This window comes from Oxyura jamaicensis, chromosome 4, assembly GCF_011077185.1.
Source record: "Oxyura jamaicensis isolate SHBP4307 breed ruddy duck chromosome 4, BPBGC_Ojam_1.0, whole genome shotgun sequence".
Taxonomy (NCBI): Eukaryota; Metazoa; Chordata; class Aves; order Anseriformes; family Anatidae; genus Oxyura; species Oxyura jamaicensis.
The window spans coordinates 65,811,664-65,828,155 of NC_048896.1; the positions used below are offsets into that span (position 1 = coordinate 65,811,664).

Genomic DNA, 16,492 nt, shown 5'->3' on the forward strand with positions numbered 1-16,492 from the left:
CACCACAGCTATCTGGTGTGAGCGGCAGCCTAAGATTATATTTGGCATACCTGGCTCTAAGGAACAGGTGTTTAGTTCTGTTGGTCAGTTTCTCCTTGGACAGAACTTCAGCATGTGTGGTGTGCTTTCAGTTGACTGATTTTATCATAAAGTCCTGTTGCTCTGTTGCCACAGGGTCGACTTGATGCACTGTGGGCACTGTTACGAAGACAGTATGACAGAGTCTCTTTGATGCGACCACAACAAGGAGACGAGGTTTGTGCTATGCGAGTGTATTGCAGGGTGGGCAAAAAAGGGGTACATTACAGCCAGGTTTTCATGGCTGCTGAACACTGGTAATTCTGTGCAGTCAAAAGAATGACACAACAGGAAAAATAATGCACTGGGAAAAAACATGCATTGAAGAATGTATCAGACCAGGCAAGAAATGTTGTGGAAACATGGATGTCCTGAAAGTATAATTAGGAATTATGTATTTTATGTGTGTTCAGCTGGAAAACAAAAACATAACACAGACTTTGTGTGGTCTAACCTCTCTCTAACAGATGCATAATACTTTCTACTATTTAGCTGCTTGGAAGAACAGAGTTTGGCAGTCAGAATACTAAAACCACATAATATTTAGTGACCCCCAATAAATTCTGTGCAAATAGATTCATGATGCTTTGCACTTGCATGCCAGAAGCAACATTCATAGGCAAAACTTGTTTCTCAGACAATCCTTTCTGTCTGTACACTGATGACTCATGAAAAAGTGGCCCCCACTACCAAGACTGCTAGGACTGCAAAGTAAAGGAAATAGCTATTATTTGGAATTTTTACAGTAAACCTAGACTGTATCTTTTTCTGATTATTGCTCCTTAAGAAAAGCATTACTTTAAATTTTGGCATTTACCTCAGGAACTGATTTATCATGAAGGTATTTCAGATATTCTGGAACCATACACTACTCCCGTGTGTGACGCATCTGAAGGGACTTAGGAGCGAAGTGTTTCCTCTAAGTGAGATGGCAACTTTTTCTCAGCAAACTGTCCCCAAAACCAGATGGGTATGACAGATAAGATTTTCATGTACTACAAAGCAGCAGTGTGTGAGAATCTCTGTTTTTGCAACAAACACCATAAAAATGACATAAGAATTAGAGAAGTTCAAGTGAGTGAGTTACCTTTGAAAGAACGAGAGGTAATCACTTTTTAAGTTACCTTCATGATGATAGGGATGAATTTTGGTACTGTTCTAAAGTAAGAAAGGGTGAGATGTATGTACATGTAATGGAAGAAGCAGAATGACAAAATGCAGGGCTGGAAACAGGAAGCATAGTCTTTGCATGGCTGTCAAATATTAGTATTATCATTCTAGTTTGTGTATTATTTACTGTTTGAATGTATGTTATGATGTACGTTACACACAAGAATTAACAATAGTAATTAATTCTTCATGGAAAACACACAGGACTTTACAGTACATTAAAATGTCAATTCAATGTAAATAGAAACATTGATGCCTGAACTTGCCAGGTACCTGAACAGGCTAAAAATTGTCTGTCAGGCAATTTTGAGGATTTCTGACCATAAAGACAGATAGGTGCTGAAAAATGTGCCTGCCAGGGAAAGCATTTTGGAACCAGTGAGAAATCAAGCATTCATCTTCTCTGGACTTGACTGGAAGACACTGACCAACATATTTGTTTAGAAAAAATGAGAGGTACCTCACTAATCTTCAGTATCTTTACTGAAAAAGGGAATAGAATTTCTGTTAATGAATAAAGGCTCGAATAATGATTCAGGTGTAACACAGGTGTGACCTGTGATTCCGTAGGAATGCATTCTGCATATGACTCAGTATTTTCTATTTTGGGAGAAAAAAAATACATATTTTTTCCTTGTTTATAATTTGCTAGGTACAGGTCCCATGCTGTACCCCTGGTGGGTTTGTCAGTAAACAGATGAGCAGTCATGCATGTGCACTGCAGGATACATGCATGCACATACTTAGTTCAAAAGCATTATTATGGGAAACAGCAGCCATGTAGAGATGTTTTGTTTTCTTTCTTTTACTGCTTAGGAATTTAGAAGTTCCCATTTGTAGAATAATTCACTGCTGAATTCAAATCCTTGATCAAGTAATTGAAATTTAGGCATGAAGTATCAAAGCAGAGAGAGCTTTTTCTTCCTTCTCTCTCCCCTCTGTCACCTCTTCCATGATGCCAGATAATGCCGAGGGTGGCCCAGTTTGAGGGCTGCATGCAGTTGAGTCAGGAAGCTTTGATTGTGGATGGAAGTCCTTGGAGTCATAAATTTTTCAGCCAGCAGTCCGTGAGGTTAGGGAAGCTTGTACAGGTGTGAGCTAGCAGGTTGTTGCCGACATCTGTTTAGAGTGGAGGCGCAGGTCCTAGGCAGCCTGCAGCGAGGCTGCTGGATTGTCAGCAGATGTAGTTAAGAGTGGCAGAACAGTTTTGGTCTCACATTTGCCGCCTGGGGGCTGAAACAGTAAAGGTAGATTGGGGGTGGACACAGCTGCACTCCCAAACATGCCTCGGGCACAAATAAAGAGATCTAATATAGTTTGACTCTGTTGTGGTGGGGAGATGAGGACAGAGAGCCACTTCAGAGACAACTTAACGCTGCAACATCTGCCGCCAAGTTTCCAGGGAGTGACAGGGGACAGCAGGTACAGATCGAAGTCCCCACATAAACAGCCCCCATTAAGCCACGAACTCTTTTGAAGGGCTCCCATCAAACATAGCAGAGTCCATGGCAGGAGACTGTTTTGTTTTCAAAGCAGTGTTTTGTCTTCTGCACTAACAAGATAATTTATAAATGATTCATTACCCTGTGTTTCTACTCTTATTTATACTATTTTTATTTTTTTTTAAATTTAAGAGGCAAAGGAGAGTGAGCCACAGTAGTTTTAGGGTAGTTTGATAATGATAAACCAGTTAACTGTCCAAAGGTTTTAGCTGAAGATACGGCAACCTTCAGCCCACAGTGTTATGTTCAGATGGGAAAGAGATGAAGGCGTGTGCTGTTACATTGCGCGGGAGTGTCTGCCATCATTTCCATACTGAAACACCTCTTCCACAGAGTTTGTTTCTGCAGGAGAAATAAACTTGGCACAGGTTTGAAATGTAAATGTTAGGAGCCTATTCTTTTACATACATTCTTCTGTTTATTTTCCGAGTTGTATTTTAGCACCTAAAGATTATCATCAGGGTTTCTCAAATGCTTAATAGGACCTTGTTGCTTTGCACAATTTGATACGGGCTGAGATTCTGATTCTGTGTACATGTGCAGACAAACTGCGTTTAAGTCCACAAACAGTCCATGCCACTCTCATTTAAGATATTGCACGATCAGGATGTGAACATATGTGACAGGTAACAGGAAAAAAATCTACAGCTAATTGCACAAAATTTTCTACAGTAGAACTAGAGTATACCTTCAGCTTTTTCAATGTTACAAAACAGACAAATATATATATAACTTTAAAACCTGTTAGTGTGTACATGCTTTAAAGATGAATTTATAATAATGTCTGTAGAATTCATACAAACATCCATTTAATGTTACTTTGTCAGCATCTCTACCTTATGCAAGAGAAATTATATTCCGTGTTGTAATTCTGTTAGCATCACAAACGTGCAGTTCAAAAGACTGACAGTATCATATTCTCTGAGATGAGGCCCATGTTACTGTTCCCTTTGTATTTGTTCAGTAGTTCCTACGCTGGGCACAGGGAGAAAATACCTGTTCATTAGTTCTGTCTGTCAATTATAGAGTAGAAAATGAATTGTTAGGAGGCTGAGGCTGTAAGTGCCTTACACTGTCTGAACATGCTATTTTGAATCAAAAGACTAACTGCAGTGCCTAGGAGAACCAAAACTTTCAGTTCCACACCGTGCTTTAACAGGGTCTGAAGGACGGTTCATCATCTACCACCACTGCAATAGTGCTGCCAGCACAAGTAGTAGCCTTGTGTTTTCTAACTCACTCAGCAATATTGGCTTGCCTGTACAGTAACGAAACAGGAACGATACTGGTGGTATCAGGATTTTTTGGTTTATTCCATTATTTTCTAAAAACTAAACGGTCTGGCCTTTTTCCAACCAAGGAGGACCTCCTAGAAAATGAGGCAATTTCGTTTTTTTATCTGTGAATGGTAGAAATGTGTAGAGAAATAAAAAATCATGGTTAGAGGAAGACTACTGCAGCTACTTACAAGTAGTGCAGTTTTGGATTTAGAATGTTTTTCAAACTGCACGTAGCTGCAACTTGTATTACAACATAATATTGTTCACTTGAGTTCCTTGTTCAATGATAACATGCTATAGCATATTTCAGTGTAATGTAGAAGGGATTATGCTGAAGAAAATGTTGCCTGAGAATTTTAAAAAGAAACACAAGTATCATTCACAAAGCTAAGGTTATGTTTATCTGGGATCTTTTGAATTGCTGCAATGTTAGAAGATGCTAAACTGGTAAGAAAGTGAGATTAGAAGAGAGTTTAAGAGCAACTCTTTTTCTTAAATCTCTTCTGCCAAAATATTTCATCATTCCTTCAAGTGGAAATTTGGCTGTGTAGACCTGAGAGCTAAACTGGAGCCAAAGTTTTTCGTAAACTTCCAGAATACAGTTATTGTTAAAATTACTAAGTTCACTGTTAAAGAAAGTGGAAGACAACGTTTTGAGAGTAGAGATTTCAAACTGCCCTATGCACACTGAATCCAGAGGTTGGTGTCCAACATGAAGCAGTACATCCTGGTGAGCAAAGCACTGACAAGGGGCATGAGGCAATTATTAAATGCAGATACATCCAAAAGGATGTTTGTCATAAATGGGTGTCACAGCTTTGCTTTGTTAAATTTGCTATCACCCAGAAGAGCGCAGGTGCTCCTCCATCCTAGCTGGAGTGGCTGATGTTAGGTAATATCTTAATAGTTGGATTTCTTAGCTGTCCATCACCAAAAGCAGTAGTAGTCATCTTTATGAAAAAATGATGATGTCCTCCCATTGTGAGAAACAAGGATATTTTCCCACATACGTAGGCAGTCACTTTTGGCACTCCATGCCGTTGTGCAGATCAGAACTGTTGCTTTTTTAAATCAAGCCTCCAGAATTCAGTAGTATGAGTATGAACGCTTCTATGAATGAAATAATACGAAGAAATAAATCTACTTGTCAGCCTTCAGGCCATGACATTTTTACCAATTTGACTGGTACTCCCACAGAGTGAAATGGACAAAGCAGCTCTAGCAGCCCTTGTGCAAGCCTGTCTCTGGAGGAAGCACCATTAGGTTATACAGGTTGGGAATGGTCCTGGTGGAGGTACTGTCATGAGAAAGCATGGGATGCACCTTTCATGTAGCCATGACATTTTAGTAGAGCATTTAAAAAAGCTGAGCTGCTACCATAGTTTGCAGCCAGAGGAATCCTTGCTGTCTTTATTAGTTTACAAACAGATATCTATCTGTAAGCTAAGTGTTTTAGGCCTTCTAAAATACCAGGCATCGCTGTAACTTGAGCTGTGCTGGCAGCCTATAATGCCTATTAAGAAAGGAGAAGTCAGTCTTTTCTGGATGGACTATGAATTTGCTATAGCTGCCAAACACTGTCTCCCCCAGCCTGAAGAGCATTACAGTTCTTCCTTCCACCCCTCACCCCTTCCATGCTGTATTGAGAAGAAAACATTTCATTTGGCAGTTCAGTTTTTGTCACTGTTTCACTGAGCATAATTTAAAAGGAAAAATAATCGTATCCTTACTTCCTCAACACATCTTTATATAGGGTGGACTGCAGTAAAAAGTTACATTTAATCACTGCCTGGCTTCCAGCAAAGAGAGTGCTGCATATATCTAACCAAACCCAGATACAAAACAACTCCCAGCTTGGGCACAGCCCTTATAGAGAGGGAAGGCCAATGGAGTTTATGTTAATGTTGAGAGTCTCATTAGCCCAGCTTACAGAAAGACTGACTACCTTCAAGAAGCAGCAAGAGGAAAGCAGACAGGTTAATTCAGTCGCTACTCTTCAGGAGAGATGTGACAGCTTTAACTGTCTTGTGCGTCCAGATTTATGAACTAGTCCTATGCTCTTAACCAGATTAGTTCCTTTTCCATTAACTGCTGAAAGTAGGGCAGCTGTCCGAGCGGCTGGTTGTAAATTCGATAATGTCTGCTCTGTTAATCTGTAGGCTTTTCAGATGGAGAAGGCAGCAGATAACAGGATTAAAGTTTCACGACCCAGGGTTTTCACAGCCCGATATGCGGGCGTAGGGGGATAGAGAATGACTTCTGTCATTAATCTTAATTGATTGCCAAGAGGTTTTAATCTGGGTTATTAATTAGGAAGATCCTTAACATACTGTCTACACATCAACATCAGATGCTCTTTTGAGACTTTTGGGACATATGGCCTATCTTATATTTACGTTCACACAATTTGCACATACATATATTTCTGTATGAAGTGCACATATATATGTATATATGCATACAAATAACTGTAGAAACATTTGCATGCAGAGGCATTGCACACTCTTTGGCAATATTTGATGAAAATGAATAAACACAGTGCACATAGGTTACATTTCCACACAGTAAACATGTATACCTCTATGTTCATATGTTTATGTATCTGTTTGCATTATACATGCCATTTATCTCAATTATTTCTTAAATGGAAATATCTGATTTTGCAGATTTACATAATGTTCACGTTTAACAGAAGTACAGCATGTGTCCGTATGTGCCTCTGGCCATTAAGATACCTACAGATCTCATACAGAAACATTACCATTTTTATCTTTTTCAGTTCCCTGGAGTTAATGTTCAGGCCCTCATTTTTCCCTTGTTTTATTTTTAAACAAGTTGCTGTTGGACAGCCAGAATGGATAGAGGTATAACTACCCATAGCTGCAACTATGTAGCTACGCGATAAATCCCAGTAAGGCAGCTTTGATGTTTACCAAAGTGCAGTATGCAGGAAGAAATATTGAATTATGGATTGAGCATATAAACTAGGCAAGAAGAGAAAATGCTACGACAGAGTCCTGTAGATTGTGTAGATTCAAGCTGCACTATAAATTATCCTTTTACAGATAATTATTTACACGATTAATCACACATACAGAACAAGAGCCAGGGGCTGAAGAGGCCTCATGTTTTAAGTCTCCGTGAGTGACAGTGGAGAGGACTCCTGCTTCCTGCTCAGCATGCTAGGCCATGCTGTCCTGCTTTACCAAACAAAATGCAAATATTATAAGAAGCCAACCATTTAATTACTCATGAGCTGAAAAGCCCGCCCTTAAAAGTGTTCACAAGTAAAAATGGTTTGTAATCCTTCAGACGAGAGAGAAGGGTGTAACTGCTGCTTTTGGGAAGGGTTAAAGATGGCCAAGTATCAGGGAGGACTTGCTGACAAGCTAGACAAAGGATTTCCCAGTTCTTCCCAGGAAACAGAGATCAGTTGCTGGCTCACCTAAACGTAGACTCAATGGAGAAACACATGAAAGAATCTGAAAGTTCTTCTGTCATGCCTGTATTGGGTATTGTGTTGCCTCTTTAAACTGTTACCCACAACTTTCCCTCATGTCCCATTGTAAATTGCATCTAGTCTTCCTGTAACAGAGATTAACTGTTGCAGTGCCACAAAGGGGCATCACACGAATGCACCCGCCTCCCAAAGATTTGCTGTGGCTCTCTGCTTCAACTTGGATTTCATCAGAAGTAACTTTCCAGCATATTCTGCCTCTTAGAAAGAAATAGATCTTGACTCATTGCTAGGTTATTTTCCTAACAAAGTCCCACTTGTGGAAGATTTATGGCTTTTATCCTCTGTCTTACTATTGCAAGATGTTCCTTCTCTTGAGCAACACCTGTAACTTCATTTGGACTACTGAGATATGTGGATATTACTGAAGTCCTGCTTTGTATCAGTCATTCAGCAGTCAGCTGAGTTGATCTGTAATTTTTCACTTAGCACTGGAGATACTTCTGCTGAGAAGGAGCAGCGTAGTAACATCAGACTTCCCAGGAAGGCATCTTACTGATCTGGCAGATAATCCATTTTTGTGGTGTCTCAGGAGCTTTGTTGTCAAGTTGGGAACACCCCCTTGTTGGCACATTGAAGAAAAGGTCAAAACTTGATTTCAAACAATGGCATCATTTCTTCCACCTCATCACAAATTTGAAATCCAAGTATGAAATAACTTTAATGACCATGTTTCCTTGGCATAGCTCTGTGTCTGCCTTTTCCAATGAGTCACAGATAAGGAGGAGGAACTGAAGTAATTTGAAACCACATTGTAGGCAATAAAAACACCAGGCATGGAAGAAGAGTCTTCCAATTGGCTCACGCAGAATCAGCAAATGATTTCCCATAGCTGTGCGTCCTTTACTCCTTTGCTTTTTGACAACATCTAAATGAGAAGAGTTTATTTCGAGCAAAAATAATGCATTAGTCATTTTAGCTCCCATGCTCAAAGTTATTATTAGGAATGGTAATGTTCAATGGAGATGGGATTCTCCATAGCTGTAGAAATGAAAGGGCCCAGAACTCTTCATCAGTGATCTGGCATGTTTAACAAGAATCAGACTGTGATTCCATTGCTGTTTGGAGAAGATCAGTACAAACATTTTATATCAACAAAGATAACTGCTGATGGAAATCAACTGCCCAGGAGCTAGCAGGGGTCTGGGATAGGGAATTTGATAACAGAATGAGGCAGGAGGCTCAGAACACTTAATGGAAAAAGAAATAGGATAGATTTCTTTTGACTTCACTGGACTCTAATTCCCTAAGCAACAGAAAAGGCTTATAAAACATCTTGAAAAGAGTATTTTTAGAAACTAGAGTTTATGCATCACGTTGAAGGTGTCAGTGTCACCTGCAGGTAGTTGTGGCAACCTGCAACTCAAAGTGGATTACTCGCTTCAGAGGAGTTTATTATGAACCCATGCTCAATTACAGCTAAGTGAGATCCAAGTATGAGCAAGTACCCCACCCAGATGCTGTCACTGCACCAATACAACAGTCTTCTAAAGCCTGAAAACAGCTGCACATAATAATTTCATGCAAGCAAATCTTCTCATTAGCTTTAATACAACGTTATCAGAAAGAAGGCAGGGTGATGGAGCTGTTCTGTTTTTGTGATGCTGGTTGCATAAAAAAGTTGGGAAGGACTACTGCTGAACGTGACAATTATTTGTTAGAGGTGGACAGTTTGGAGAAAGAAGAAAAAATATTAACATTTAAATTTACTGCTTCTGATCTTTTTACTCTATTCCCATAATTCAAAATTATTTTTGTTTTGAAATTTATTTTTGCATGTCTGCAAGTCCATAATGAACTATAGATCCATTAAGAACTAACAAAAATCCTAAACACTTGAATTATGAACATCTTAAAATAACTAAGCTGTAATATTTTATCAGTAACTCAACTTTAATATTTATATGGAGTGCCTTAAGGTAACATACGCCTGTGATCCTTATCTGTATGTTTTGTCTCAAAATTTCTACCTACTAAAACAAGTGAGTGTGCCATACAGTGGCAAAGCCTGTTAATAAAAGTTCAGGCTAACATCTATCCATAAATTAGGATGCCTTGATACATTTGAGTTTTGTCCCCCAACAGTGTGACATAATGGCATGCCCTCAGCCTTAACATTTAATTTTAATATTGAACTTGCTGCTTTTTGATGGCTTGTGTCATAGCCTTTATGTAATTTAAACACAGTCTTAAAAAAATTAATTCAATTACGAGCAATGGGGTTATTAATGCTGCTTCATGTCACTAAATATATAGGGGTACGTATGATTCTGTTCCTTTTAAGTCACTCTGAAATGAATTTTGCAACTTCTGATAACTGTGGTGGACAAATGCTAAATGAAAATCAATCACTTTAATTTAAATGGGCTAAGCTCACTGTCTTTCTTAAACAGCCTCTGTCGGACAGCTAACCAGATGATAAGTAACAGTTTCACTGACCTATAGCCTTTGAATGTTTAACATAATCCTCTAAGGACAGCACTTCAATTACCACTGCATTGCTTGTACTCTAGGGCTCAGGATTGCTCATTCGTATATAAGGATTACTTCTGATGCACTTTTCTATCTGTAGTTTTCTTCCACAATGTTGCTCCATTTTTATTACTGTGTCTAGCAATCTAAACCCTGCAACTGAAATGAATTTGATCAAATTAAAGAGGATCAGATTTTCCTGGAATTCGTTAATCACTTTTTTTTCCACTGGAAACAACAGAACTCCTTTGATGGTCTGAAATATAAATTTTCTTGTAGGATGCAAAACATCACTGTGTGATGAGAGATGAGAGAGGGTAAATGCAGATGGAAAGTACATGTTAGCTAGTAGAACATTTTATCTTTCTGTGCCAAAGTACATGGGTAATACTTCATGTTATATTACAGTAGCAACTTAAAACCTGCTAAAATTTGAAGTGGTTGTAAAATGATGGACAGGGACAGGTATCTTCGGGAAGTTGTTGAAAATGACCCCCCCCCCCAAAAAAAAAAAAAAAAGTGTATTATTTAGGGCTTAAAATTTTCAGAAGAGCCTAAGGGCTCTTAAAATTCACCCAGTTCCAGGGAAGGACTTCCCTGGCAAAGCCCACACCATCCCATCAAAACAAACTGTCACAGGTCCCTAAATCATACAAATCCTGCGTATTGCCACTAGAAAATGACTGATTACCACTGGAAACAGGTATTGCATTTTAGACCACATCCTTATGTCTGTCCTGCTTCCTTCCCTGTTTCAGTCCTGCCTTTTTGCCCTATTCCTGGCTCAGTTCCCTCTCTGTGTAGACTGCTGCATTTGCCCTCGCTACTGCAGAGTTCTGCTCATTATCTTGAACCTAGAGTGCCTATCACAGCTGAACCACAACTAGTTGCAGGTCATTTATTTAATTTCATTAATAAAATAAAAATGTCCACAGACAAAGGTTTTTGCCCTCTAATAGCCACTTCGAGTCTCAGGCAGCTGACGGGAATGACCTTTTATTTCTGCAGTCATTTTCATAATGATATTCAGGGTTGGGCCCAACAACCAATCTGCCATGCATTAGTAGACATCAGTTCCCTTTGGTAATACAAGATAGATGTACCCCAAGCAGATGGTCAGAGATCATAGGTGGCTAATGAACTTGATAGGGCATTTTATTAAGATTATGATGGCAACTAAATATGTTTTTCCCCTCTGATAACATCATTTATAACAAAAAGAAAAGGTGTGTAAAGGAACAGGAGGATACAATGGATTGTGTTGTTGGACCTAGAGATTTCTGAATTCTGGATGAAATTTCTCAAATCTGATTGCTCTAGAAGTGCATTGGCATAAAGTGCCTTGTTGTTGGCAGAGAAAAAGAAACTGCTAGTGTATCTTGGTGCTAATTGGAGAGAAGGTGGCACAATGTTACCCCCATCCTGGTATTTGTTACTGACTGGAGAGAAGGTGGCACAATGTTACCCCCATCCTGGTATTTGTTACTGACTCTACTGCTTTGAATAACTTCTACATGTCAGATATTTTAAAGCTAGTTATCATACTCCCCACTCCAGTGAAAATCCAAGAAAATACAAATTTCATGAAGTTTAGCCTTGCAAATGCATATCAAAGACATGTTCACATGGGGGGCCATGGAATTGCACCCCTTTAATCACAGAGTATAGCAGAGTCATACTTGTTTTCCTTGAAAGCCCTTCCTGCTCCTAGCGTTTGCATTTTTGGAGTGTGGGCATGTTCAGACCTACCAAACCGAAATCCAAGTTATCCTTCCTTTTTTTCCTCCAAACTAACTGTATGCCTTCATGTCTCTGTGAAACTGACCCTAAGAGTATCAAGGCCAATTGCATCTGCCTAGCACTTCTCCTAGTCAGGGCCAAATCAATCAACAGCACAAAGCCATCAAGCTTGAAAGAGCACTTTATACTATTTCATGTGCTTAATTCTTGCCAAGTATAACATATTTTTACTGAGTAAAAGCCAGTTTCTCTCTGCTAGATAAATAGTACAACTGTGGCTCAAATTGCAAGTGAAATTTTACTTTTGACTTTTAAGGATTTGAGGTCTGTGTCACAAGTATTTGAGAAACGCCTTCATCTCCTGGCATATTACTCTAGTTTAGCTCATTTAACCCGTCCAAACCCCACCTGCATGGAGAGATGCTAGCTGGAGATTAACAGTCACAGCCAATCCCTAGCTGTGGCATTTGCCTCCCACCTTTGATTCCTAAAATATACATCCAGTAGTTTTCAGTATGGACTTCGGAGTTTCCTCTAAGGCTAATCTGAGGGGTAGTAAACACAACTGGTCTTCAGCTGAAATGATTGCTCATTACACCTGATTCCTTAGGAGGTTGTGTGTTAAAACTCAAGTTAAAATCAAGCTAATCGTGTCTGCTATTGACTTAGATCTGTAATTGACTATGCTGAGCTTATACTCAGCAATACGAAGGGTTTGGTAACAACTTACGGATGTGGTACTGAAAAATACCTTTGGTTTAGGCTTTCCAGAATTCAGTTTAAATGTATTGCCAATAGTTTAAAGAAGATAAACAGAAAGAAATATTCCAATTTCTTTATATTTGAGTTTCCTATCTCTAATGTAATTAGCCCTTTTCTTAAAAGGGTCAGCCACATGCTCAGTTGTTTGCCTGGGGGGGGGGGAGGGGGGAAGAGGGGAAAATTGGCTAAGAAGTTATGAGAAAATTAGTATCTGATATCACTATGCTGGGAGAAATTTTATTGACCAGCATATTTTACAGCCACATGTTTTCATCAAGGTAAAAATGCAACATAAATTTTCCTCCAGTTTGTATCTCTGGTCTAGTCACAGTTGAGCATTTCTTACTGGGTTTTTGAGAAGTGCTTGGACAAGCAAGAGGTGCCTCCCTTGAGCGAGGACTGCAGGACCAGCCTCAGTAAACCCCTTGCCATTACTGGTGATACCACTAAGATGGTTATCACAAGCAGAGTAGCTGTGAGTTCTTTGCTCTAGAGTATTAGGATACTTTGGGTTTTTAAAAATAGTCTACCTATTTAAGTGGAACATCATTCCTGAACTTGTAAGAAGAAACATTACGAAAAAGATTACTATGAAAGAGAATTATGATGGTGTGACCTGTCTCAGCAGACTATGACAGCAGCATTGATCAACCTGTAAGCAAGACCCATTCTTTTTATCGATCTTGCTGTCACTTCATGCTACAGCCTCTCACAACACCTCTGCTGTTGCAAGGAAGACCACCATGCATGGGCTTCAGCAGCGAGTACAGCTGCTCTCCCTAGGATAATCTCCCAGCTGGGCCATATACTCATTTTTACAGAGAGCACAAGAATAATTCACTGCAGCTAAGTATCTGCCCAATCTCCTCTTCTTTCCTAGCCAGAATGGTGGGGGCTTGCAGAGATTGAAACTAAAATGTTTGCCATCTGACAACTCTTTTAGTCTGCCTTGCTAGTCTACTGTCTCCACCAAGATCACAACACAGACATAAATGCTGCTGATTGGAGTGAGGGTATGAAATACACTTGAGCAAAAAGCAGGAGGAAGATATAAGAGGAACAGAAAGCATGTCTTTGTACTGGCTAATTTTTGATTTCCACTCAGCACTTCCCAGCATCTGCACCACTGCCACACACTGAAGTTGCAGGTTTGCTAAATGTAGCATGTCGTCCCTGAGCAAAGCAGCACAGCTTCCCCCAGTGACAGTGCTGGTAATTAAGACACAAGAGATACAGCAGCATTTTTCTAAGGGTTACAGGGTCTGAAGAAGACAACGCAATAAAGTATGAGGCTAGTGATGCTATGTGACGTTTTTGTAGAGGTGATGTGAACACCAACTAACGAAGGCAACGCCACTTATGGGATGGGGAAAAAAGAGAGGCCTCCAGTGAGCCCTGTGAACTACCACTAGGAACCAAGGAGTAGAACTGATATGGGTAGGAGACTTCATATTCCATTTTTAGAAGATGAAAATGGGAGAATTAAACCCTCAAAGCAGACAATTACCTTTGGTGCAAGAGAAAAGCAACACAAACAGGTTTGTTCCCATAGCTCTGTTGAGTACACCTAAACGTAACTCTGTGTAACATCTCTCTGGTATTACTCTCCACTTAACAGGGATCTTACTGCGATACTGGGGTCAATTCATCACTAGAAAAGAGAAAAACTATCATTTTTAAATGCTAGGGTTTATCCACTGTGATAACACCACACCGTCGCAATGCCACATTGGTACATTTTGTGGAAAGGTCTAATAAACAAACGCATTCTTACTTGTCACAGAGTAAGGGACAGAGATTTTACCTTGTGTACAGCACAAAAGTCAGCTGAAGTCAGGTCATATGCCAGGCTAAACTGAGCTATACAGAGGGATATATATTTATAAAAGATGCACGCTGCCTAGTGTTAGAATATGACAGCATGCAGACCTTTGTGCTTCAGATGGCTCTGAACAATGACTAGTATTGTTCCTATTTGCTTTACCTACTGTATGAGGCCTAAGCCACGCGCACCTTCAAGCCTCCTTGGAGACAAGGTGGTGGCATCACTGGTCAGCCCACTTGGGAGAAGGACAGCTGTTAGAGCCGATTGCAGCCCTTGTCAGCATTAATGACCCGCAGTTGACACCCCATCCCCGCCACCCTTGTTCAGTGTACAAGTATTGCATTGGAATAATTACTGCCTGTCATCCCCTATTTCACACACATACTCCTCTTAGCCCAGACGTACAAAGGGACATGTGACTAGATGCTGAACTAATGTTGACTCTCTTTGTGTCTGGGGCTTCTGTGCTTGTATGTGTGCGCGCCGTATATATGCATACTGACATTCAGTGCTCAGGTAATACGAAGGGTAAGTTACACCAGTGAGATTCCCTCACTGTCCTTCCTGGATCCTGTCAGATATAACTCATCAGGAATGTGTAAGGGCTCTGGCCTCCTGTAAAGTCTGAGTACCCGGATGGCAGGCTTGTATCGGCTCTGCTTTGCTCCACAGCTCTGCTCCCCTCCTGGCTGTGTGTTTCAATAGAGAAACCTCTTAAGCATCCTTGTCCAGTTCTCTCTGCTTCTTTGGATTTGGGAATCTTATGCCCAGGATGTCTTGATTTTGAGAGCTATGCAGGTGTTACATATCCTGTCATTTTCTGCCTCCCTGCCGTGGCTGGCTCTTCTGTAAGCAGTAGATCATAGAATTACAGAATATCCCAAGTTGGAAGGGACCCACAAGGATCATCGAGACCAACTCCTGGCTCCCCACAGGACCACACCAAAATCAAACCACATGTCTGAGAGCGTTGTCCAAATGCTTTTCTAACTCCAAGAGGCTTGGTGACCACTTCCCTGGGGAGCCTGTTCCAGTGCCTGACCACCTCTCAGGGAGAACCTTTACCTAACACCCAGCCTGAACCTCCACTGACACAGCTCCATGCTGTTTCCTCTGGTCCCCATTGATGTCGTTAGCAGGCACGTGCTCTCACTGAACTGTGAGATAAGCAACTCTCAAGATCGTTATAGTGGAGTACTTCAGGGGTTTGGAATAGATTAAACCTATCTCCTCAGCACAGTTTTTCCATCCCTCCTTTTGTTGCTCTGGTGTTAATATTCCTGGACTTCACACATCTTTGCATGGACTGGGTCCTGTGGTATTGGCATGTCATCCATATGGGGAGGAAGACACTCGAGGCAGGAGAGGTGTGGCCAGTGTTCCTGCTCCGTCTTTGCAGGGTTATGTGAAGCACCCTGGCAGCTATGAATGAAGTTTTTCTTTGGCTGCTGGACCACTTGCAAGAGCTGCAAGATCTGTATTGAAGAGAGAAATGTTCGTGTACAGGAAAAAATCAAGTCCAATAAAAAAGTGCCATCACAGCTAGCCTCTGCAGACTCTGGCTTAGATTATCTCATCTTTGCTGATGAATCCCTAAGGAGGTGGCATGCTTCAACCTCACCACTCCAGAAGAAGAACCAGACAGGGACACGAGATTTCAAGGCTCCTGTGGTCTGAAACCTGCCTCTGATGAACAAGCTTCTGTCTCCCATCTATTGCACTGAATGCAGACCTCATCCAAATGCTAGCATTTTTTTCAGTAAATACTTGGATGCAATTTTTTGTTTTTGTCAACTGTTGCTTTCACTTGACATCACCTGAAAAAGCTTGCTTGGCAGCAGTGAAAAATCTGGTAGAAGAGAGCACAAGAACAGCAACAGGAAACCACGTTCTGTGTTCTCTGGAACTTCTGGTGCAGGGTATGTCTTTCCTGTCGCGACTCACCATCCATCCTGCAGTAAGAGACACCTTCCTGGGCAGCACTAACACTTGTGATATTACTGCAGAACCTATGCATACAGTGGTGAAAGCAACAGGAGGTATTTCTGTCTTTCTATTAATGGCAGATTCTATTACAAGTTTTTGGATGACGGTGTTCTCAGGCAAGTAGTAAAATAATGATGATTGGTGAGAGAGGAAGTACTGA

General features: G+C 40.5%; 1 protein-coding gene and 1 long non-coding RNA gene across 2 annotated transcripts in view; both read left to right on the plus strand.

The window, feature by feature from the left end:
* The window catches only part of ANTXR2 (ANTXR cell adhesion molecule 2), a 110,961-nt gene that overhangs the window by 65,072 nt on the left and 29,397 nt on the right, over positions 1-16,492 (plus strand). Inside the window, exon 16 of the mRNA XM_035323979.1 lies at positions 175-255. Within this exon, the coding sequence (XP_035179870.1) occupies positions 175-255 (81 nt within the window). The remainder of the gene's footprint in view (positions 1-174; positions 256-16,492) is intronic.
* Positions 4,867-15,313, plus strand: LOC118165747. Its single transcript, XR_004750219.1, has 2 exons — positions 4,867-11,419; positions 11,470-15,313. It is a non-coding gene; the product is annotated as an uncharacterized LOC118165747 (long non-coding RNA).